The 25,384-nt window shown below is 38.1% G+C and overlaps 1 protein-coding gene across 1 annotated transcript in view; it reads right to left on the bottom strand.

The window, feature by feature from the left end:
* Positions 1-25,384, bottom strand: part of LOC108639002 — a 129,983-nt gene that overhangs the window by 32,828 nt on the left and 71,771 nt on the right. Inside the window, exons 8-9 of the mRNA XM_029961692.1 lie at positions 10,567-10,776; positions 663-786 (exon numbers count right to left, since the gene is read on the bottom strand). Coding sequence (XP_029817552.1) covers positions 663-786; positions 10,567-10,776 — 334 coding nt within the window. The remainder of the gene's footprint in view (positions 1-662; positions 787-10,566; positions 10,777-25,384) is intronic.

Genomic DNA, 25,384 nt, shown 5'->3' with positions numbered 1-25,384 from the left:
AAGCTTGTTGAAGCCACAGAAGAGCTACAAATGGAGCATTTGCAGAACAACACTTTACACACAGAGATGTGGTTGTCAGAAACATAAATCCTATCAGACAGTAACCATACCATGTATGTGGATCAGGATGGAAACAACTTCATGGAATATGCATGACTGCAGGAACTAGCTCTTGTCAGAGACAACTGGATTTCCTGAAGATTAGAAAAAAGGATGCAGAGATAGACATTATGTAAATATACCAATGACAGAGTATGACCTCCCTCCCCCAACAAGAGAGATATTGGAGCAAGAACCCATAAAATAAATTGATCAGTTTTCCCTAAAAAGAATTCGTCTTGTGTGCTCAAGTGAACTTTCCAAGGTTTCTCTGTTAGCAGACAACATTACTGTGGATTTAAAAGTAACACAAGGTGCTTTTAACTCAACTTCACTCCTTAGGGGGCATTGGAAAACTAACAGGACACAGTCAATGAAACTACCCAAGGATAAAGACACACTGGAAAACACAGCTGTGAAATTTCAGCTCTAACTGATTGCACCCTAGTCTTCCCAAGAGAAACCGTATTTTCAAATGATTTGTTTTCTTCTGTCTCTCCCATCATTTTATGCTTAGGTATCAGTAGTGTTCTTCAGCTAGGTACAGAAACTGATCATAATACCTTCCCACCTTGCTGTACTCTTTTTCTTCTCCCTCAGCTTGATGCATGTAGATGTACTTATGGGCTCCTGGGCTGTGTTCATTTCATTACACAAAAGACTTTCTTCACTAATATCACCAAACGCCTGAAAAACAGAACAGACAAAACCAACATATTATTATGTCAGTATTCAGTGGAATATCAGAGGGAACACAGATGACTTTGATTACCCTTCCCCACCCCTGTCTTCTTGCTTTCAAAATATCACAGCTTAGAAGCTTCTGTGTGTGTGAAATTTTATTCTGTCATACTAATAACCCAGCTTAGCAGCAGCTTACAGTTTAGCTTTCATGGTTCAGTTCCACTCCTAGGCTTATAACAATTTTTCTAACAGTTCTGCCAAAATATTATAAAGTAAAACTTACTGTAAATGTATTCACTAATACAGATAGAGCAGTGAGATTAACAATTTAAACACATGTGAAATATGAATTTGCCTAATTTTTCTCACTCTAAATGCTTAAGTAAAACAGTGGAATGGGGATTTTTACGCCCATTGCTTTAATAGTTTCTTCCTATGATGTTCTTGACACATGGAGAAGATTTGAGTGAATAAAGAATAGGCCCTCAAAGAAGAAAATCATGGCCATGAGGACATGATGTTATAGGACTGGAAACTGGTTATAAAGCCATGACTTTGCTTCAGATTCAGCTCAGTTCATTAGTAGTTACCTCATCACATGTCAGATCCTTAGCTTGTGTAATGTGGGTGGCATTTTGCACAAGAGTGCCCTGGCTCTGATTGTTTTCATGTTTTAGAATGCCCATATAAGAAAAATTTTGCTCAGATGAATGCGAGGAGAAATCAAATTTCAGATACTGAAAAGTAACTGAGCCTCAGCTCTCTCTAGCTGCCATTACTCAAATATTAGCACAAAAAAGCAGGTTACTCTAATAATGTTTTAAAGAATTTTGCTATTCTCAAACTGGTTTAGCACAGCTGTAATAAATTAAACAAACACAGGTGTATGTACCAGAATAACCTCTAATTTCTATTGTATTTTTTTGCGTATTCCTAAAATCTAACTGTTGACATAGCTTACTTCTTATTGTACTTCTAGGTTTGATACACTGTGAAGCAAGGAAGTGGTGTTACCTCTGGAATAGAGGAATACAGACAATGCAGGGGATATTCCCCACCTCACATGAAAATGTGACTAAACGCTGGAGTGGTTTTGTACATCCTATATCCTAGGCAAGTTTCTTTGTACCATGCTATTCTTTGTTCTCAGCTAGATACCAATTACACAGAACAGTTACTACTTTATTTTTTGTTTTAGTCTTTCAAACTATGAGATAGTCCAGTTTTAGGTTGTCCAAAGTTGTTTCTCTCATGGCATAAAGATACAACAGAGTCATGGCAGAGCTTCATAGCAATGCTTTTGTATTACATGAAGTTCAAGAAGATAGAAGACAAAACGGGGGCCTGTAGCATCAGTGAGCTAACAGAAAGAGAAATATTTTTCTAGTTGCAATAATCTGAGAAGAAAAATGTGGAAGAATCACCAGGGTATGCTTAATTAGGAGATCTAATCCTAATTCCCCAGAAGTTGGAACACTAAATTCATTTAACTTCATAGAATTGTTTAGCTTGGAAAAGATCTTTAAGATCATTGAGTACAGCCATAAACCTAACTCCATCAAGTCCACTACTAAACCATGTCCCTGAATGCCACATCTACATGTCTTTTAAATGCCTCCAGGAATGGTGACTCAACCACTCCCCTGGGCAGCCTGTTCCAGTGCCTGATAACCCTTTCAGGTTGTCAAGAAATTTGTCCTAATATCTAAACTAAACCACCCTTGGCGCAACTTGAGGCCATTTCCTCATGCTGTCGCTTGTTGCCTGGGAGAAGAGACTGACCCTCATCCATCTACAATCCCCTTTCAGGTAGCTGTAGAGAGTGATAAGGTCTCCCCTGAGTGTCCTTTTCTCCAGGCTAAACAATCCCAGCTCCTTCAGCTGCGCCTCATAAGACTTGTTTCTATGCAAAAAAGAGGACTGGGATATTTAGAGTTCACTGGAAAAGCTTTTCCTTTGGTGTTGGTTAAGACATACCAAGAGCTCTTTAAAATCTGATCATTCACATAACCAGCATGCCTGACTGAAGCAATAGGAATCCTTTGCTACAATTAAGGTGCTATCATTTGCTTGTGTACTTTAAACTGAAGCTTGTACAGATATGTCAGATTTTTAGACTTGATCAGAAGTTGTACAGAGTTATGTTCTTAAATTAAAGTCCAAGTTGTTGTTTCTGAGAGTGACTTAATAGCAGTAACCTTATGGTTAATCAACCATGTTCACTGTGCACTTACTGTAGTGTAATTATAAAGTGAGCAAAAATATAATTGATGCATTTTGTCAATCTGTGTAGCTGCAAGGTACTTTTTAAAAGGTTATTTTTTTATTCGGATAAAATAAATTAATGCTGTTTTGGCAATTATCCTTTGACTTCAGAGATTTTACTGCTGATTCAGGTAAAACTATGTGATAGATGAATAAAGATTATAACAATTTAAAACTATAAAAAACCTTCCACAACAAACAGTGACTCTGTCCTTGCAGCGTAAAATCATTCTGAAAATCACTGAAAATGCAGTAAATCCTAGTGTTTAAAGTAGTTTGAAACTGAAAGGGATTTTTTTAATACAAAATAGCACTTTTAAAGTGCCTCTTAATTACTAGCACTGTTGTTTGTTATACAGCACACCTACAGTGCTATGACAGGATTTTTCCTGTGAGCATTGGCTCAGACAGTGGATGAGCTTGAACTTGCTTCCATCCCATCTGTGAACAACTGAAGGAGACAGCTCTAACTCTTCAGCCCCCATGGAAAAAGAAATTAAAATATCCATGAAAATAATATATTTGTTGGTTAGGTATGTCATCTTTGCTCCTTATCCCATGTTCTCTGCAAGTAATAAAGAATCAGTATGATTTAAAATTGTGTATTCATATACAGAACAAGGCTATAAGGCTGTAGTTCTGGTATTTCAGTAATTTTTTGGCTACCTGAGAGCCTGTGAATGCAGCCAAAAGCCAGTGGTGGACCTCTCTCATCCCTTTTATAGTTCTTCTATCACAGCACAGTCCCCACAGCAGATAAGTGGGACACGGCAACTTGAAGGAAATAAATCTTTTTGCACATGACCCTGTGAGTTTCCGGGGTGTAGACTATACAGAACCTGGGATTTGTAGAAAACGAGGGAGATGAGAAATGGCCACATGCTGCAAGGCTGCCTCCTACATTTCCACCCTGTTGCATGTAGTAACATAATCTTGACTGCAGCTGATAATAGATTCATAGACACTGTTCCCATTTAAAACTATACCACTATGTACTGGGAAAAAAGTAAGGACCTAATCTTATACTTGACAGGGAAAACAACCCGAAACAGAAGGTATGAAGACATAACTACTTCCTGGTTGAGACACATTGTGCACATCCACTTCATCTGCAGCAGATGGATTGGCTTAGCCCCTACAAGCACACAGAGCAACAGACTGGGTCCATTTCAGGACAGGGTTCACATGTCACGTGTGAGATGAGCTGAATCAATTTAAGAAAAAAGCATACAAGCACAAGATTTCTCCATGAAAACTGTTTTTCTTGTTCTCATCTTTTCAGCAGGATGGAAAGCACTGCCTGGACAACTAATTTCTTTCTTAAACTGATTATCTTTAATTGAATTATAGCATTAAAGGAGAAATATATACTGGTAAAAATATCTTAAAACAGTCTGATTTACTTATTTGCAGCGGAACTAGCTATACTGTCATGATCCTCAACAAAAGGGCTGTAAGTTTTCAGCCTGTACTTCTTCAAATGGCTATGTCCATGGGAGTATCTCTCAGCTTTTACCATGTATAATTCCCAACTGAACCTCAGTGCATGTGGAGAGGGATCATTCTCCCACTGAATGAAGTTGCAAAGTATTATTCATTTTCTATGGGACAAGATTAAATCTCAGAATTAGGCAGACAGCATGTGGTGAAGCCTACTCAGCCCAGGAGTATGTACACACCTGCATGCGTTAATGTGGGTGGAATCACTTTTGTGAAGGATAAATCATTTGCTGTTAATCCCTACTTTTACAGGGATCTCCAGGAAACAAACTCATAAACTGGCTATGTTTGTGGATAGCCTGACATGACGCTGCTGAAGCCAGCTAAAGTGGGTCAGTTTACACCAAATAATTGCCTTTGTCCAGCCTCTCCTCAGCCATGGAGTCCTCACCCACTCACCACAGCTGACCCAGCTTATGGAAAGGCCAGAGCTGTGCTGTTCCCTCTGTGGTGTCTGGTGAGATGATGAAGCTGTGTGATGGTGAAGTCATTAGGTAGTGTACCAACCTCAGTTACTGGGCTGAAGTGATCCTCCCTCTTTCTCTTCTCCATAAACCTTTAGCGACTGCTAAGTCATGAAGAGTTATAAAGAGTGAGACTCTTTATGAAAACAGCATGTGGGGCTTTTGCAGTAAACTTGGCCAATTTATTCCCTTAATGAAATTAGAGCCAGAAAAAGCTGCACTCACATGCATAAACTGCATTGAAGTCAACTTCATGGCTTAGGCACATACAGGAAAAAAATAGGGACCAATATTCATATCAACACTGTGTACAAAAAAAAGAATTTGTGGAATTAAGAATAAAACATGAGGCAATTTGTTGACTTGCCCAAGGAATATATGGGAGTGACAAATGTGTAGATTATTCTAAGGTTGTTTTTTACTGTCATTATCAGATCCAAGAACTGTATATAAAAGCATGCAGTTCTTCACATGCTAAAAGTATAGTTTGCTCAAACAATTCTAAAATATTCAGTATTCTTAAGATTAAATATCTGAATATTGCTTCTGAAGGAACAGCTGTCAGCTTAAATCTAAAGTCTAGTTTGTTTACTGGCTGTATTTTATATCTGTTAGAAAATGACACCAAATGGCAATAAAATTGTTGTAAGTATTCTACTGGGGAATATAAATGCCCTTTGGTTACAGTGTACATATCTTTATACATAATTCCAGTATATTTTCCCTAGAATTATGTTAAATATGTAAAAAGCCTTTTCTCATAAAGGTAAAAATGCTAGATGTTTCCAAGCTGTAATTTAGCATTAGTGTCAAGATTGCTTCTGAAAATAAGCTACGGTTACTGTTTCATTCTTTTTAAGTGTCACTCAGCATATCATATCTGATCTTGTATTCAAAATAAACTTATATGATTTTATTCACTTTTCCAGAAGTGCAAGCGGGTTTAGACATAATTTATAGCATATGGATTGATGTAAATAGCTTAAACTAAGTAATTGGCTAGTCACCTACGCTGTCTTATCCTATTACTACGAGGTGCTTTTCAAGTAATTAGGGAAAACAGATCTCTTTTATGCAGTAAGTTTAAATTGGATGAATCCTTGACATTTGTGAAGGCTTATTTGATAGATAAAATCATACTATACAAAAACTTTCTCTACAATGCTGAGGTTTACTAGGCCTATAATAAGAAACTGATTTTTTATTGAGTTAAAGAGGCTTATCTTTGTCCTTTTAATAAGAAATCAACTCCAGTCAGCAAAAGTTGAGATAAAAATCACCAAGTTGGTGTTATCACCATGTAGACAGCAAATACATACCACTATCATTAACTTTTCTGTGCATGGATTTAAAATACATTTAAAATGCTAAAATTCAATAATTTCCTATATATTAAAATAACATCAGATTAATGAATATAGAAAAGCATGAAAAAATGATTTATTTTGAGAAGGTCATTCCTTGGTTAGCCAAGACTTAAATTGAATTACTATAAAGGAGAAATATATCATAGGTAAGAAGGAAAATGGTTTTTACTGCATGTGAATTCTTTAAGTTTTACAATGCTTATGATAAAAGGACTGCACCTACAAGTTTAACCTCCATAATTTTTATGCTGCACATTTAAAAAAAATCTTTTTATTTAACATTTTTAGGGCAATTTATACATGCCACCTGGTACTTAATGCTCCTTTTAAAATAGTTAGTTTTGCCTCATATTTATGAAACCTATAAAACTACTTTTCATACCAAGCATGAAATTTCTAGTTATACCAGGAAAGCTGGAGCTCTAATGACTATATCACACTTAAAGTTTCAAACATTTTAAAGAGGTTATTGCATATAGAGACATTTTTTCCAGCTAGTACTTCTACACACAGCACTAAAAAACTGGCCTTACTTATTGGGAAAAAAAAAAAAAAAAAGGAAATTATTAGTAAATTTAGTGGTTTGGCTCCTTGGATAAAATTAAGTTCACATTGAATTGCTTTGCTGAATTAGGGCTATAAGAAAATCTTGCTTTGACTGAAATATAGAATAGTAGGATCAGGTTGTAAATATAAAGTGAATTCCTTATGAGCATCCAAGGACTTTACAGCAAGATTATGCAAAATTTCTCTTATGCCTGCCAAACAACATCTGCAGATACAAAAACATATCTGAGTTTGAAGTCACCAAGAGCTGAACACACAAATTTGAGACAGAATTTGGCCTGGTGATTTCAATGCTGTTCTCATGCTAGTGAGTTTGGCAAGCGATACACTGCCTCAGATCTCGCGAGCCTACACATGCACCTCAGTCAGCTGAATGCTAAGAAGCTACTGCTTATGCTGGTGGTGCCCTCTGAACAATGTCTACATTTGTAGAGGCTTTTTCAAAATTATCATAATATCTGTGCTGTTTTCTACCAAATTGCTCATGTCTTCCTATTATACATACTTCTGAAGAACACCTACCAACATCTGCAACCGTCATGCTGTAATGGCACAAAGCATTACACACCTGATGAGGAGATCTTAGTCCCCAGATGCTTGAGTTATGAGATTCCACTGCAATAATTAGGAATAAGTGTTATGGCTCTTTCAGGTATGATTCCTGAAAGTCACATAAACTAAAACTCAGTCTTTTCATTTTGTTATCTTCAGAGTTTGCCTTCAGAGTTTCTTAATAAAAGTGAACAAACAAATAAAAGGTTACACTGAAATAATTAAATTTTCACCCTTGGTATGTTACTGTAACAAAAAGCATGATTGTTTTGCAGGAAGAAGGTGCATGCAACCCCCAGTTCCTAGATGCTGTTGAATTATTCCTTGTGTTCTACAGGCACTGGTCCACCTAGAAGAGAGGAAGAATAAGTGAAAGTCGGTTGTTTTCTTGCTCTGTGGACTCTGCAGACAAGGTAGATGTATATACAACAGTAGGACATGTCACTATTGCTGTAGACCTCTCCTGTTCTTACAGACCATGTTCCTATGGTCCCAAGACAGCACTTTGTACAAATATCTTGTTTCTGGTGAGGAGAAAGAGGCTTGCTGATCTTGAAGAAAGAGGAAAGGCAACTGTCTATGACAGAGACAGAGAATCCACAAATGTGGAAGAAGAGCCCTTCCTCCTTCACCACTGCTGGAATGGTGAGGAGAGGAACAAAAAAACCCTCGTTTCTTCTGGTGAGGTGTTGTAATCATTCTGGCAGAAAACAGACAAGATTATGAAATTATATTATGTAGGCAAACTTCTAGAAAAGAGAAGTCTTATTTACACCAAAGAGTGATCCAAATAATTACATGGAAGCTGACAATGATTAAATTTAGAATAAGAGGAAAGTTCTGACCAAATAGACTGTAAGTATCCAGAAAAATCTTTCCATTGAATCACTGGGAACAAAATACCTAAACTAGACTAGAGTTAGGTAAACTAAACTACTTGAGTCTTTAGAACTAGCTCTAAATATTCAAACTCAATATTTATACACAACAAGTTGTGAACAGAGGCAGGAGACTGAAAAGATTATCCCAAGAAGCCCAAGTAGCCTTTCATCTCCTACACCTTAAAAGCTATACATAAGGGTGCAATGCAACCCTTCAGCTCTAAAAAATTTTCTAACTCCACTCAAATACCACTGCTTGTCTGGCTTCAGCAGAGGCAAAAAAACTTGTTCCTGAGGGGTGACAACAGCAGGAAGTGGTAAAGCTCAGGTATATTTTACCCCATGGCAGCAAATTTCTCACTAGTCAGTGGATAGTTTTAAAGTTTTTTAAATAGTCTTAATTTGGAACTGAAGTAGAAAGCTCTGACCTATAAAATACACAAATGTATAATTACATCTGTTATTAGCTAAATGTAAGATCTGTATATAGGTTTTACTGCAATTATTAGTTAAGTACATTTCTTACATGTAATTGTATTCAGTTCTACAAGTAAAAATGCTGTAAAGCATGCATTGATCCTCTAAGTTAGACATGCAGCTTTCAGGACGATGACATAAGACTCAGTCATGTGGATTTTAGGGATAGATTATGTTGTGATCTGGTGCGGGAAACTGTAAAGAAGTGGCTTGAGCATCCTTATTGTGCAGTGCTCACTTTGTCGATGCTGGAAGCTTGTCGAAAACTCACCTGGGAAAACAAAACTACATTTTATGGGAGTGCATTTCTCCTCTCTCAGAAATATAGAAGGGATTAATGAACTGAACCAGTGCACTGGGATAAGATTGCCTTGGGTGTTCAAAGAGCCTCCTTCCACAGCCTTGTGAAGTTGAATGAAACCTCTCAGCTAAAAAGCTGAGAAGAACTTAATTGGGAAAAAACATTCTGCAAAGAGCTACATTTGTAACAGGCACAAAGTAGGAATTGGGCTGCATTGTTGACTTCAACCAGGGAAAAGTGTTTAAACAAAAGTCTAGGCAATTATTTATATGCGGAGCTTCTTCAACAGACTTAGGCATGGACTTGGATTTGCTGGTTTCTTTGTTCCAGTAATTAAGTTCTGCTTCAGGTAGGCCACGTGCCTTCTCTTGTTTTCTTTGGCCAGTTCGAAGACTCTGGTGTCTTCACTCTGGTGAATCACAAGTTCCCTGGGCAGAAAATGATGTTTGGATTCCTTGAGGACAGTTTCCTTTAAATTAAATTGTCTTTAAAAAGCCAAGTAGGGCAAAGACATTAAGAATAAAATCTTTAATAAAGAAAAGAGCCTTGAAAAATTGAAACAAAGGAGCAGAAGCAATGTTTGTCTTATGCTGGAAAAAGGTACTTGAACCTCAATCTTAGAAGTGAACCTTTGAACACATTGTACTTTATAATTTCTGCCAGTGTTGGTAAAGAGATCTCCATTATGATGCTCCCAGTTCTTATCTGGGTAGGTAAAGTGTTATTCTTTGGCTTTACTTTCTCTTAAATGCCAATCTTTTTTTAATAGTCTCTCAACAGAAGACCAAAGGCAAAAAGGAAATGCAAATCTTCAAAGCACTTAGAATAAAAATGAAAAAACAAGGAACAAAATGCAGCCTATGAAACAAGTAATGGGTGATACTTCTCTTTAGTACCATCCTATATTGTCTTTTAGTGCACAAGCTGCTAAAAATCTGACAATATCCAGGATTGAATCTAAAACATGCAAGATGCCAGTAAGTAATCTCTCTGTGCCTTAGCTCTGTGTATCTGAGGACGAACTAAGTGAATGACCATACTAGCTGTATAATAAATGTGCACAATACTTACTTTGTATATTTATATATATAATAATTCCTGTACAGAATGACTTTATGTGGTTCTAAGCGAAACATATTTATAAATAATCTCTATGTGTGTAGTTTCAATGTATATCTTACATAATTGCCTTTAAATGGCTCTATAAACAATCCTAAATTGCTACTTTGCACCACAAAAGCATTAACTCATTGACTTTACTGTTTCAGAGCAAGGTCTTCCTATGGAAGATTTCAGTGTGTATTTTGGGCAGGGTCAGGCAGGCCTGTTTTCCTGTTTTGATGCTGACCTAATTCTGAAGTGCTCCTCTTTGCCTTCAAAATCTCAGTGAGGAGCCTGCTTGGACCTACCTCAATGATAGCCCCATCAGGTAGCCGGAGGAAGTGCCTGTAGAGCTCCCGGAGGCCGCTGAGGTGAACGGTATACACAGAGACGTGAACAGTGGTGCTACCTTTCAAGCTGGCTGCAGAGTCAGGGATTTCATCCTGGTGCTGGAGGTCACAGCTGGAGACACCAGGCTGGCTGGCGTGGTCCTTCCAGATGTAATCAGACACTGCCACCTAGTGAGACAGAGGGTCCCCCCCGCCCCCAGACACACACACACACACACAGAGAGAGAGAGAGAGCCCCCCACCCCCCACCAAAGGAACATATTTAATTAACTTCTGGCAAGAGCTTAACCGATTTAAAATGATTTTACAATAAATCTGCAAAGCCTGTACCATATGCAGTGCTTGCACACAGTTCTCTACTACATATTTTTTTATGACATAGATCTAAATAGAGGAGATAGACAAATCCCTAGTGTATATTCTATAAAGTTAATTCTGCACAGATGAAGCTGTAATTGACTCCCGTATTAACCAAAAGTAGGGAGATCAAGCAGGGTAGGTTAAACAATAAAATGGCAATGCTGATTAAAAAAAAGAAAGCTTCCCAAGAATTTCATGAACGAGTATTTGTATTTCTCTCTCTTTGAGAAGCCTTTGTGCCTGTACCCACAAGCACTTTTTAGTCTCTGATCTCTGTATAGTATTAAAATAACCTTGTGCTGCTAACAGAATTGTAGATGAGGCAGAGTAAATAAGGTGTATTTTAATGCGTTGTGTAAAGCTAGTTTATTGACACAGTTACCTAGTTTCCTAGTTTGCTCTAAACATATTTGCTTTGGTAGGTTTTGTACCTCCCTGCATCAGTCAGAATTTCCATTTAGCCTTTTTTGTGTCAATTCTTTACACAAGCTGAACAGAATTCAATACTACAGACGGAACACAGCACACAGTTTAAGCACCCTTTATCCTTAAATGAAACTGAGGATGAGAAGCATTATTTTTATACTCCCCCTGAAGTGCAAGCTTTTTAACCCTCCACTTTTGCAAGACCTTTTTGTCACTCACTTTCTCCCATGAGATGCTGATCCTGTTAATAGAAGGAAGGGATTTGTGATATTAGTACTTGCTTACAATCCACTGGCATGCTCTTCCCAAGCACTAGTTAATGTAGAGGAAATACCTCTTTTGCTGGCTTAGTATATGCCTTTTCTTTCAAGAAAAGGTATTACACTGCCTGAAATCATTGGAATTCCACTCTGAAGTTGGCTAAAGAAAAGCTCTAATTTAAGATAGGTATATCAAAACCTTCTTTTGCATAGTTTTGCTTTTACTTATGGCTGAAATGAAGAGCTCAGATTCTTATAAGGGATCTCAAAAATCACCAGACACAAATTTTTCCCCTCACATGGGAAAAGTTAGATTTAGCTCAGTTTGCTTGTGTTCCAGTTCATGTTTCCTTAGCTGTTCTTACGCATTACGAGGAATCCTGTAACTAGCAGAGTGTGTCAATGCCACAATCCTGACGTGCATGCTGCTATTCTGAGCAACTGCCTTAGGAGAGGATTTGTTTTAGGTGAATTAAGAAACCAAGATCACGTACAGGAAATTATCTCCAATTCTTTTCCAGGAATGACAGAACAATAGGATACTTCATTTTAGCACCAGCTTCCATTTGCACCAGTCCTAATCAAATTTTTAGGTTTTAAAATGAGGCAAGGCCATCTGAAATTTAAGGTAAAATAAGCACAGTCTGAATTTCCCACACCAACATCTCTGAGGATAAAAGGCTTCCATTCAGGACAACTCGATAGGAACACACAGCAGCTGTATGGACAGGACAAGCCTTGCATTTTCTTCTGTCTAGCAGATAAGCATGTTTCACATGCCTGCCATACTCAGTGCTCCATAAGTACTCAGGCGGCCAATGCTCTCATGAAAGTAGGAAAGCAACTTCCATTGGGACAGCGTTGGCTACAGCACAGAGAAGCAGCTGCAGGAACTGTCACACCAGAGCTTGTGAAATGGGAACAAAGACCCTGCCGTGGTTACCCCCCTTTCTCATCCCCATGTCTCACAACCAAGAGCTCTGACCTGTCCAAGTCAAGACCACCAAGCCTTGTGTCTCTTCCCTGATCTTATGACTTCGGGAAGGAGAAGTGGCTGGGACACTCAGCTCAGAAACTCAGTCTTCCACAGACACAGCAAACAGAATGATCTCTGTCGTGATCCTCCTTTTATGTCAGGTGCATTTTCACCTGTACTGCTAGCTTCCTTTCTGCAAAGTATTTTCTTACCTTCTGTCCCACACCTTCCCCTGCTTCTTCTCTGACCTTTATTTTATCCCACTTTCATTGAATCCGTTTGATCTTCTCTTGTGTTTGTCCCTACCAACCAGTAAGGGGCTTTTTTGCGATGTTTTTTGCAAGTTGGGGATCCTTCCCTGTGAACACTGCATCTTAGCATCTTTTTGCCCATTTGAGCTGTGAGCTCTGGGGGCAAAGATATACATGCTATGTTTGTCCAGCACAGAGGAGAGCATGGACCTTAGACCACCTTCCCACAAATAAATTACTACCTATATTTTCAATCAGTGTCAGAGTTGAGTGTAATTTACGGCATAAAATTACTGTGCAGGGAGCCAAAGCCATGTCTCTCAAATCTCTGTGCTTGAGTAAACCTTCACCTTGCCAGGGCTCAGACCTCCTTTGGAAGTTCCTGGCTCCAGGTGCCATTCCTGGGGCACTATATCCATATGAGACCAGGTATGGCATGAGAAGTCTCTGACTTGCTACCTCCCTGAGAGCAGACAATTCTGCCGTGTAGTGGGAGTACACAGACCCCCCTGATCTGTTGTCACTTTTCAAGATCTAGTGAACTCCCTCTGAGGACTTTTATGTGACAAGCCAAGAGAACATGATGATATTGTTCAGCATGTCCTCCCCTCCCCAAAAGCACAGATTGATCATCAGACAACTGAGAGGGAAAAAACACGACCAAAACTGACCATGCGGTGCCGAGTTGCATAGCTTTGGTCCAGGGTAGGCACAACTAGAAAGGAAGGAAACAGGATGCTTAGCTGGAACATTACCCATTGACCCTTCCTCAAAATCACCTAGTAGTGTGAGTTTGCCTGAAGGCAGCCTCTGAAATATGTGGTTGGATATAACAGTTGAAAACCAATCTCAGGAAAGGAAAAAGCAGCACTGGGTGTGGCTGTGGATTTAGAGACCCCAGCTCAGAAGGACCCTTCAATTCTCTCCTTGCTAAAACCATCTGAAAGTATTTGGCAGACAGATGTCCACTGCCTTGAAACTTTCAAAACAAATTTCTGTGAAGTGATAGGTCACTAGAGAGCTGCTGTGGCCTACATAACCTGAAGTAAGCTCTAGAAGTAAACTCTACTGTCATCTGAAATTTCTATCATTAAGTTAATCAAAAATGTCCATTCATTTCTACAGGAATACAATATGAGTTAATAAATCCACAGAGACAGGCTAGTCAAGAGACTGTGCATATAGGACATGTCAGAGAAACTGAAGTTAGCAATGATCTAGATTCACAAGGGCTGACAAGAAACCACAAAACGCCACAGCAGTGTACAGTAATCCTTAAATGAAATTCATCTTTCAGCAGAAAAACACATTAAGGATGGTAATTCAATGATAAAAGAGGCAGGCCAGAACAGGTTCAAATGCTGAATATTTCACAACATAACTTAATTAAAGTGGGAGTGTGAGGCTGTTAATCACTTTATAATAGTTCAGCTTGAAATGAGGTCTGATGTGAATGCCCTTATAGTTTATTTGTTTATATTATTATAATCACGAAATGTTACATTGACCTAATGCAAATGTCCAGTTTTCACTGGCCTTTATTATGTTGGGTTTTTTTTCTCCTTTTGATCGTCCTATCTTTGTGCAAGTATGTGAAGGGAAGAACTGCAAGGAAGGGTCATAAATTTAGGTCAGATCAGATGATTCAGTAAGTCTCATGTGGTTTTAAGTCTTATTAATAATTTTAATACATTCTTCCTTGACAACAATTATTTCAATCACTGCTCCTTTAACGTATACTGTGATGTAAAAATACACAGGTTTTTAAAAGAATGGAACACGCTTCTCATACAAAGAAGGTAAATTATGTCAACCCTTTGAAAATTACAGTACATAACCTAGAACAAAAGACAAAAATACATATATAAGTAAAAATACAAATGTACTTTGTTGTATAACTATATCATGCCATACCAAGTGTATAGAAATATGGTATTGAAGTAGAACACGATAACATTTTAAACCCAAATATATTAATAAATGCATATTTATAAATATATTACACACTTGAGGCACAGCCAATTAATATTAATATTTCCAACATCAGGTTACAGAAAATGCCATGCTAGTGCATAAAACGTACTATGACGTTTTCTATTGTTTGACAGTTTTTGTGCAAGAAAAAAGGAAAAAATATTTCCTCAGACTTTCTGAGCTAGAGTGGGAATAAGAAGTCTGACTTTTAGTGTCTTATAAAGAGGCATCAACACAAAAAAGTTCTTTTTAAAAAGTTGAGAAATATACATGTCTGTCCAAACACTTGATTATGATTAGTACTGATTCTTTACTGCTTGCAGCGTTATTATTAGCAATGTCATGTGAATCAATTCTAGCTTCACGCATTTCAAAATGTATAAAAAAATTGTTTGAAAAGATCATTCAAAGAAAATTCATAAAATGAGCAGTATGGACCAAACTGACCAGTTGAGAATGGGTGGAACTGAAAGCTGGTCATGACAAATAATAAGCAAAAGTTACAAACTGTTACCTTTAGGCAAAAGGGCAGAAGTGTTGAAATTATAGGGGAAAAAAAAAAGACATCAAATATCGAGGGTGCTGTATTTACTTCAGATAACTTTTATAAACATGGTAAGTGCATTTTCTGTGGTAAGAGTTGTAAATATGGGAATTAATGTCCAGGAGGCAATCTTTGGTAAACCAGTGTAGCTCTACAATTAAAAAAAACCCAAAAGCTGGCTAGTGCTAACCTCTGGAGAAGCACAGCATCCCTTAAGCATTTCAAACCCCATCTCTGACATGCTGTTGCTAAAAACCTTGCCAGCAACTCTGGGAAAAGAAGAATTTACATGGAAATGTCTAAAAACACACTTCCTGCCTGTGTCAAAGGCGCCTTGGTGGCATCTAGGTCTGGGTGAGGCTTTCACTGAACTTCATGCAGAATTAGCTGTGACAGTGGGGAAGGTTTCTAAGCCACTGTAGGAAAGATGGGGTACTTTATAAGATGTGAAAACAAACTCGACTTGAAAAATCAAATAATCGGCAAGCAAAGGCATGAAGAAGAAAAGCTATTAGGACTACCAGAAGTCATATCATCATGAGAAAGTCATGACTAGTTACACCAATGCTCCCCATATTTAATCCTTACGTATATGAAGTATTTACACATACTTATACATATACAGTGTACTTTGGTGGAGTGATAGTATGTGCTTTCATGCCTGGGGCAATAACAAAGCATGTAAATGTCTCAGTTTAGTGAAGGCCTTTGGTGAGCTGTTGGCAGAGGACCCATTACAGGCATACATGATGTAACAGCCATACTCTGACCTCCAGAGCCAGATCGGCAGCAAATGCCTTTGAACCAGTGTGATATCCCCACCTATGACTGCCCTTAGTAATTCTGCAGATAGATAACTTGTTTCTAAATTGTCCTATTTATGAACATAATGGAACAGCATAATGGACCAGTAGTAGCTGGGAATTGTTTATTTCAGTCAAATTATGAATGCCTGAAGCATTGTTGTTACAGTCTTACCTGATTTAGTTAAATAAACTGACATGAACAGACTAAATGATGAAAATAACCATATACAGAGGATAACTTCTTTGTAAATGACTAAAGAGAAATCTCAGAATAGATTTATGGAAAGCTGCTTAGCATCAGAACACTAGAAAACAACAGAGGATCTTCTTGTTTCTGATTTGTGATAGCATCATATTTATGAATATATCCAATGAACAGCAATGCAGATCTTTTCTAGAAGAGGATTTTCATCTCCTGCTTTTAGATGTTACAAAGTGTAGTCACATATTTCTTAGCCACAGTGTACTCATTTCTAGTGTGTTCTGCTGCTTACCATCCCATCTTTTTAGATCTAAATCTTCTGTGGTTATAAGTCTCCGCATTTAAGTTGTTCTTAAAAATCATACAAATGTAGAAATAGACTCTTCCAAACAATAATAAATTTGGGGAAAAAAATGCCATCTGAAGAATTAAGTCAAGGAAAACTGACTCAATGCAGCAAAAACCTTAGTGAGTGAAAATTAAAGACCGCAGCTTTCTCGCATTTCCTTGTGCATAGCAGTGCCTTTGTCCATTGATTTGCCCTAAGGAAAGGAGATAAAATACATTCCCTTCCTATTCCAAAGAATCCTGCTGTATTCCAAGCCCAGAATGGGTTTGGTTCAGATGGGCAGAAGAAATCTCTCTCCATGCCTCATTTCCCAAATGTTATAAGGGATGCTGGAATCAGTTACTTAAGAAAGCATCTTCAGTAACTTCAGATAGACAGGATTTTATATACAAAAGTGTTTAGGAAAAGGTTTTTTTCCTGTGGAAGTCAGGATTTTAATGCATACAAGGGCATATCTGTGTAAATAAGAGCGTCTGCTATTCATTATCTGCTCATCAACATTTGTTATTCATTACTCATCTGTTTACAAATGTAATGCAGTCAGAAAGCAGAAATAATACTATATGACTTTGGTGACCAAACATACACCAGAAACAACAAATAGTAAATAGAGCCATGGAGCAGTTCAACTTACGGGATAAAATTTGCCCACAGACCACATTCTGTAAAAGTTTGTGAAAATAACCCTGACAGATCTGTAAACAACAATATATTTCAAAAATAATATGTAAATGGAAAACAAAGGAGCTAAGTTTGTCAATTAGTTTATTTGCAATGAGCATTTTATTTTATTTTTACCGTTTGGACTGATTAAATGCAGAGAAAAGACAGTTAGAAGAGATAAGTCTCTGTTCACAGATTTTCATTCGACATGTCCAAGACCCTGTGCATTCAAGATGTATGTCTGGGTATGAGATATGCATTTATTCACCTGTGACTTGCATCAGATAGACAGATCTGTTCCTGGCAGCTAAATAACATTTTTAAACCTGGATTACTATACAGACAGCAAATCAGCTGAGAACTTAAATACGTTGGACTAGTGGCTTCTACTTGCATTGTCTTCAGCTTCAGAAAATTTCCTCCTGTGAAGGCAGCAGAATAGTGCCAGTGGGGTAGAGCATAGTGTGAACAGTGGAGGGTATCTTTTGTCGAGTCTATGATCAAGTCTGAATTTTAATTTCTTTTTTTTTCCTTCAAACAATTGCAAAATTGCTCTAGGTTTTAATAAGAATCAAAGTTTTCCTATTTTGCCTGCTTAGACCCAGCTTTCTTTTCAAGCAGATGGAAGGGGGCTAGGAAAAAGAAGGTGAAAGTGAAAAGCAAACTTCAACACTTTGGTAAAATATAAGTGAACATCTGTGAAGCATTGTTGCCACCTTTTAGAAATACTGTAATTTTTCTCTGATCTTTCAATAGTCCTAATGAGTATACTGACTACTCCAGGACAGATATTAATTATTAGTAAACACAGAAGCATGTAGAATCTCTCACTCACACTGCAGCCCCACTGTTCCAACATCTGTAGAGACAGGTAGAAATGGACTGCCTGGAGAACAAAGAGTTAGCAATCTATGTTGAGATCAGAGTAAGAGCTGTATTAGCACATACATGTGGCTGTTTGCTTTAGCTGTTTCTAAATTATCTTATCTAATTTTCCAAATAATCACCAGAAATCAGATGCTTTCTTGCAGACATCACAGTAGAGGTAGGCCACGGAGGAAGAACTGAAGGAATTTTCACAGAGATCTTCCTGGCAGGGTACAGGGTAGTGGAAGGGCCTGACATATTTGTGTAAGCTTTCAAGTTCCATGGTATTAAAACAAATGCGGTTTCATTATAGAAAAGAAGGGAAGAAAATGAAGATGGCAGAGATTTGGGTCTTCTGTTGTGATCAAGACTGGTATTCTCCATTCTCATCTCATCCCCTCTTCCATCTTCACCCCAAGGATGTTTTTTCTGCCTCCCAGTTGCAAGCTCATCAGAACCTATTCCAAAAGTGCCTCAATTGCTAAGGCATTCCCTTGCTGTCAGCTTACTCCTTTTTCCTCTTGCACCAGAGTTTTACTTTTGGCTCTTGCAAATCTTTTAACTATGCCTAACACCGATGTTTCTCTAGAAATCTAGAAGTGGAAATCCACTGCTGCAAGCAGATAAAAAGTCAAAGGTTAAGGGCAGTTTGCATAAGCCTTCAACAGGGTATGCAAACCAGTTGGGTCTGCAAAACTTGTGAAAGTAACTTGCAAGATCAGGCTGTCTCCTGGGGCTCTCTGAGTGTACCAAGAGCCTCTCAGCAATGCCTTCTTCCCTGCTTCAGTTAAAAAACCAGATAGCAGGAATTCTTCTCACAATAATATTTTCCACTTGCAGCATACTATTGCAAAAACAGCCTCCATTGTGGTATTTCAGCAGTTCTGTCTTCAGTTCAAGCATAAACCATTAAATGCACAAAAAAAAATATTTACAAACAAAGTAAAAATGACTGCCAGGAAACCTAGTAAATTGTTTATGATACAGCTTCAAGTTTTGGGCAAAGTTGTGGCGTGATTTTATGCATGCAAGAAAGATTCTGTTTGTATTTGATTTCACCTTAACTAGTTTGCTTTTCCTGAATGAAAAGTTACCGTCTGAGATATCCAGAAACAATTGTATTGTATTACTGAATTTGATGTGCTTGGTTTGTTAAAAAATGGTTTAGTGTACTGTGACCAATTGTCTATTATAATGAAACTTATTATTAATGGAGTATATTTTTATATCCTAATTTTTTCAGTCTCAGAAGATAGCAGAGTTCAGCATCCGATAAACATGTAATTGCATTTTTCTTTTCACACAGGACAGATTTCAACTTCTGAACCAGCAGTCAACAAAGATTCCCCCAGCTGCTGGAAAAAAAAAAAAAGTAAGTATTTGTGAAGAAAGGCATAATAAGATCAGAGGGAAGCCTGTCATAAAAATGCACATTGCATAATACATGATGGATCAGTTCTATTATTTAACTTTTGCATAGATATAACAATACAGAGATATGCTAACCACCATAGTCAGCATTAATTTACAGTGGGAAAAATAATTAGAATCTCACTTTTTCTGAAGAATGGAGTGAAAATGTAAACAATGCTTCCCTCCAGGCAAGTGCTTTATCAAGTTGACAGGTGCATTTGAATTTCCATGGGTGGGGGACATAATAGGTTATTTATGTGTCATTTTAATAGAAAGGCCCAACCATCAAGATGGACAGGAGACTTTATCAGTACTGCTGTTTGCAACTAATCCACCAATTTAATACCCCATGAAAATACCTGCAACAAAACCTGGACATTTTTCTTTTCCACTCCATTATAGGCAAATCAATATGGGTGCTATTCATCTCAAATCTTTGGCTCAGCAGGTACCCACTACACAGAGCTCTTCACAACACCAGTGCATTGGTACAGCCATATAAACATAGAGACTGTGACTTGTGTTTCAGTCAATGACTCCACAATAGGATCACAAAAGTATGCTTGGATCATTGGTTCACCTCCAAATAGAGGTTAGCAAGAAGAAAACCTTGTTGCTTTTTCCTTTTTCTTTATTTCGAGAGGAAGAAGATGACAACCCACAAAGCTGCGGCATGGGCCCTTGCAGGACAGTATCTCTACTAGTCTCTACCAGACTTCTCTGATGTCTTCTTTACTTTCCTCTTGGAGCAGGAGGCTCCCTATAGTAATGGTAGCTGTTGTATGGGCCAAAGAAGCAAACCACCTGCACTGCATACTGCAGGTAGTGTTTCCCTGTCATGTCTGTGGGCTGAGACCTGTACTGAATGAGCAGCTGTAAGAACTCACGCACAGAACAGAAAGACAGCTCTCCCCCACAATTTGGGTACAAACGAAACCCAATCTTGTCAGACACTTCATTATCCCATGAATGTAGTGACAGATTTGTCTTGGAAACCTTGACTTTTGACCGAGGTTGCCAATTTCACTGGTCTCTTGAGAACTGACTTTTTTCTGTGTGGTGGTAGTATTCACATCTACAAAAACATGCATATAACTTATTGTTCATATAAAAAACCTCCTAAACCTTGCTTAATCACTACACTAATAATTAAATATCCTAGTACAGACAGCAGCATGTTTTATTTTTAACACTGAAAAATCCAGCACAAATTTTAAGACTTTTTGATTCCTATAACTACATTTAAAATAACCACTCACTAATTTTCACAGACAAGGGGTATATCCCTGGTTGGAGAATAGCCACAAGCCAGAAAAACATCATCTATCTCCTAGATGTAACATGTTTCTTTACACAGATTTGCCACAAAAAAAAAAAAGATGCTAAAATGTGTTCTCCAATCACATCTCCATGTACTTTAGCTCTGCTAAATGTTGCCCTTTTTTGTCCTGTATAGAGCTGTGACATTGATTGAAATATAGCCCTGATGTGACCCAGAGTAAATCTGGTAGCCACGCTCCAATTTCTTCTTCCCTCCTTGATGCTGTCATCTGTACCAGCACACAGGTGGTACAGATGTCTACAAGCTATTGTTGCCACACTTGTAACACAGAGCATATGCTGACAGCCCCCCAGTCCTTCGCTGTGTGTGTGCACATTGTGTGTCTGCACAGTCAAAATCTGGCCCGATCCACACCAGAAAAAAAAAAAAAAGTATTTTCCATTAGAGAATATTAAAAAAAAAAATAAAAAAATTTCAAGAGCTTAAGGTTTCCATTATTGCAAGTCCATCCTCATCTGTGTGTTAGAGTTTAGTTTCCAGATTCATGACCCACCAGGGTCTACACGGACTGGAAAGACAGTCCCTGATGAGTTTGAAAAGCCTTAGAATAGATCTAAGAAGGACAGAGGTAATGAGATCATCCACCATTCCCATGTCCACTAAGAAGCATGCTCTAATTCTGTAGAAATAATTCTTTTCTAACTAACTCAGGTATGGCTCCAGAGACATTACAAGTATGTAACTGGAAGTATCTTCATACCCCCTGGGTAATTCCTAAGACTAGCTACTCCTGAAACTTTTTCCAAAAGCAAGCAATTCATAACGACATAAATTTGATTAAAAACAGACCTGGGACATTTCGTATGCTCAGTCTTTCAGTCTGCAAAGCTCATGAATCCCTGTGGTTAATTAGGAAATATTACTCATAGTAAGATCCAGTTATAGTCAAATGTATGTTGCCTGAACACAGCATCTTAATAAGTTTCAGGAACAGTCACTGCCGTGTTTTCCTCCCTCTACTTCTAACTTGGTGACCATTTTTCTAGTAGGAGGATGTGGCACCACTTCCCCCACTTGCAGAAAAGGACTACATACTGTCTTTCCTCCCACGGTGTGCAGTTGGACGTCTGACCCAGCATGGAAGAGAAAGTCCAACTCCAGGCAAGAGAGGGTTTGCTGCCATATCTGCTCTACCATCCTGAGAACAAGCAACACAAGATCTGCAATGTGATGTATGGCATAGACACTCCCTGTAGCACCAGCCTGTGGGAACAACTTTGAGCAGCCCAGAGCCGTCATTGAAAAGAGGGAAGCTGAGAGAATGTTGGTGCTGCCCGGGAAATTTATCAGTCACTGCCCTCTCTCCTCGGAGTCATTCAGGAGCTCACATGAGTGAGGCTGTAGGTCACATGAAATCCCCTGTGAGCTTGGCAGCACTCCCACACGGGACAACAGAACAGAGCCCTCAGGAAGGTAGAGACTAGGAGAGCACAACTCGAGCCCTCAGTCCACAACAGCAGGAGGTAGCATCTCTTCCTTATGTGAAAGCACCTTATATTTCACTCATGTATTACCATAAGAGTAAATGACAAGCTATGAATGGTAAAGTGTGGAAAAGAAACCCAAAGGAATTAATTTTACTTAGTCTCGATATATTAAAAGGCAGCTCTGTCTTAATAGAAAACTACAATAGTAAAAAGATAAAACTGCAGGATACTGGGTTGGCAAAACAAACAAAACTAGAAGTCTAAATTTTGACAAAGTAGATATTGAAAACAAAGATGACTGTTTACTCCCTAATGATTTTGCTTCAATTTGGATAGCTTAATATATGACAGGTTTCTTATTCATTCACAGAACTAATGAGAGATGTTCCTATTTCATACTAGATTTTTGTTGCATAGTGAAGATATAAAAAAAGATGAACATTGAAAATTACTTTGCTCTGAGTGAAGGCAAGTGATTCAGCTTATGCTACATGGGAGAATACAAAAATTAACACCTGTAACTGAAACATTTACTTTCAAAAGGGAAAATTTTGAGAAAATTATTAGAAAAAATAACAGCAAAGCTTTAAAAATATAGATCTATTGTCTTTTCACCCTTTTTTCTAACTAAATTTTGTGCCTCTTACAGGTGGATTTTTATCACATTATATAAATCTTTAATTTCAGTAGAAAACATAAACTGTATCATAGTTTAGATAATACACTGAAGTAATTTCATATCTCAATAAAAACTTATTTTTTCTGCTTTTCATGTGTGCTTGTTTCACTGCATCTTTGCCTCTTTTATTCTAGTGTATCTACTTTGATCAAGTGAAATTGGAGTAAGTGACAGCAGCACAGGAATGTATCATGTCCATACATTTTATGTTATTTAACTGTAACCAGAACATTTCCCCATTGTCACAGAAAAACATATCAATCACCAGAATGCTAAGCATAGGAAAACGTCAATCAAATTAGTGTATTATTCAAAAAGTAAAGGGGCAAGTGTACCCAAGAGTAGTGTAATGCCTTCTGAATTCAACAGAGTTAATAAACACTTATCTGATTCTTCTCAAGGATCGAAATCACCAAGAAAAGAGCTAGTTTCTGTATATCGAATTGCCTAAGATTGATATAACTAAGTGGTCCAGTTTTTTTGGTACCTCTAGAAGTCTTAGTTTCCAGTCATTACTCTCTGTACTATTTCTCAGCTCTTTGCTGGTTCCTGTTCTCATTATGTGTCTTATGGGGATGGGTGAACCCCATTCAAAGAAAATCAGAAAACACTCAGCACACCTCCTACTTCAAGTACATTTTGATTGCTTGGTTTTAGGGAAATCCTGCCTAAAGTCTGTAGGCTTCTCGAAGTCTTAGCATTCAGCAAATGGGGTTGCTCCATTTTTTTCTCAAGTTAAAATATATTTTGAGAAAAAATACTGAGAAAAATATTTTGGTATCTTTTCTGGGTGTTATTCTGGGAGGATTACTTTTCTTTAATATTAAGGAATTATTTCTCATCATTGTAAGAGAATCAGCAATCTTGCTCGGCTGTCCTCTTATTTAAGCAGTTCCCAGCCAACTGTATCTTGCATTTCTAGTTAACATTACAAATTAAAGATCAGGCTACGTTAGAATGCAATCAATGATGAAAAGCACTACTCTGTCTGCCCAGACACTTTGCTTTCTTGAAGCAGGACCAGCTCCAGGCATAACCAAAGCAGCCAGATGCCTGGGATGTGAGTTTTGTCTCTTCACCTACTTTACCTGCAGCAGTGCCCCAACAAGCCAGGCTGGTGGCTGCTACTGCATACAGGGAAGGTCCCTACACTGGGACTGCTCCTCTAGAGACAGCAAGAGCTGAGGTAGCTTGGGAGTATCCAACATAATTGCGATGCAGCAGCAGAAACCACCCTGTCCCTGTGGTAGCAGCATCCCATTTTACCTGTGCTGCAAAGAAATCTTGAATTTGACATGCTGTGGACATGGACTGATGACAACAAGGTTTGTTCTTCTGGATATAGTTTAAAGCAGCCAAGTGCTGAAGTATTCTGTCTGGCAAAGAATGCTAATTTGACTCCCAGAATTAGATCATGTTTTTGGTCCCTTGGAACCTGAGCTATCTTAAACCCTAAAGTGCAATGTTTAATAATCAATTTCACAATCCCATTTCTATCTTCTAGGAAAACACTAGTATTTGTGAAAAAATGGCCTTTCCAACTTCTAGTGCAAATGGATTTATATATAAATAATTCATCGAAATAGAATGGCTGGAAGAACAATTTTATTCTTATGTGCCTTGAGATGTTGCAGTTCTGTTTTCTAGACTTTTCCTCGCAGCTTGTTTGTGCCTCATGTATATTCTGCATCTGATATACATTTCTTTATTGATCCATTTATCTGTCTATCTATCTATCCTAAACTCTCAGAGATAATTGCATCTATTTGCATTCAAAGCTTTCATCTGCGCATCAGTATCTTCTGCTTCTAGTACTCAGGAGACAGAAGAAAAATCATAGATTCACAGAATGGTTTGAGTTGGAAGTGGCATTAAAGATTACCTAGTTCCAATCACCCTTCTGTGGACAGGACACCTTTCACTTGACCAGGTTGCTCAGAGCTCCATCCGAATCGGTCTTGAACACTTACAGAGATGGGGCATCCACAGCTTCTCTAGCCAACCTGTTCCAGTGCCTCACCACCCTCACAGTAAACAATTTCTTCCTAAAATGTTCTCAAAAGTTCCTGGACAGATAACATCCAAGGGAGAAGCAACCCAATTAGGTTCTGGTGCACCATAGTACCTCACATCCTCACATTCCTATTGGTTATTTGTGAATTCCAAGACTGACTGCTTATAGAGTTGGTCACTATGTGGGAATTAAAAAGGAACTGAAATAGGCACTGTCGCACTGC

Source organism: Manacus vitellinus, unplaced genomic scaffold, assembly GCF_001715985.3.
Source record: "Manacus vitellinus isolate BGI_N305 unplaced genomic scaffold, ASM171598v3 scaffold_39_pilon, whole genome shotgun sequence".
In the NCBI taxonomy this organism is placed as follows: domain Eukaryota; kingdom Metazoa; phylum Chordata; class Aves; order Passeriformes; family Pipridae; genus Manacus; species Manacus vitellinus.
Note: the sequence above shows the minus strand (reverse complement) of the source record. Positions and strands in the feature narration are given on the sequence as shown.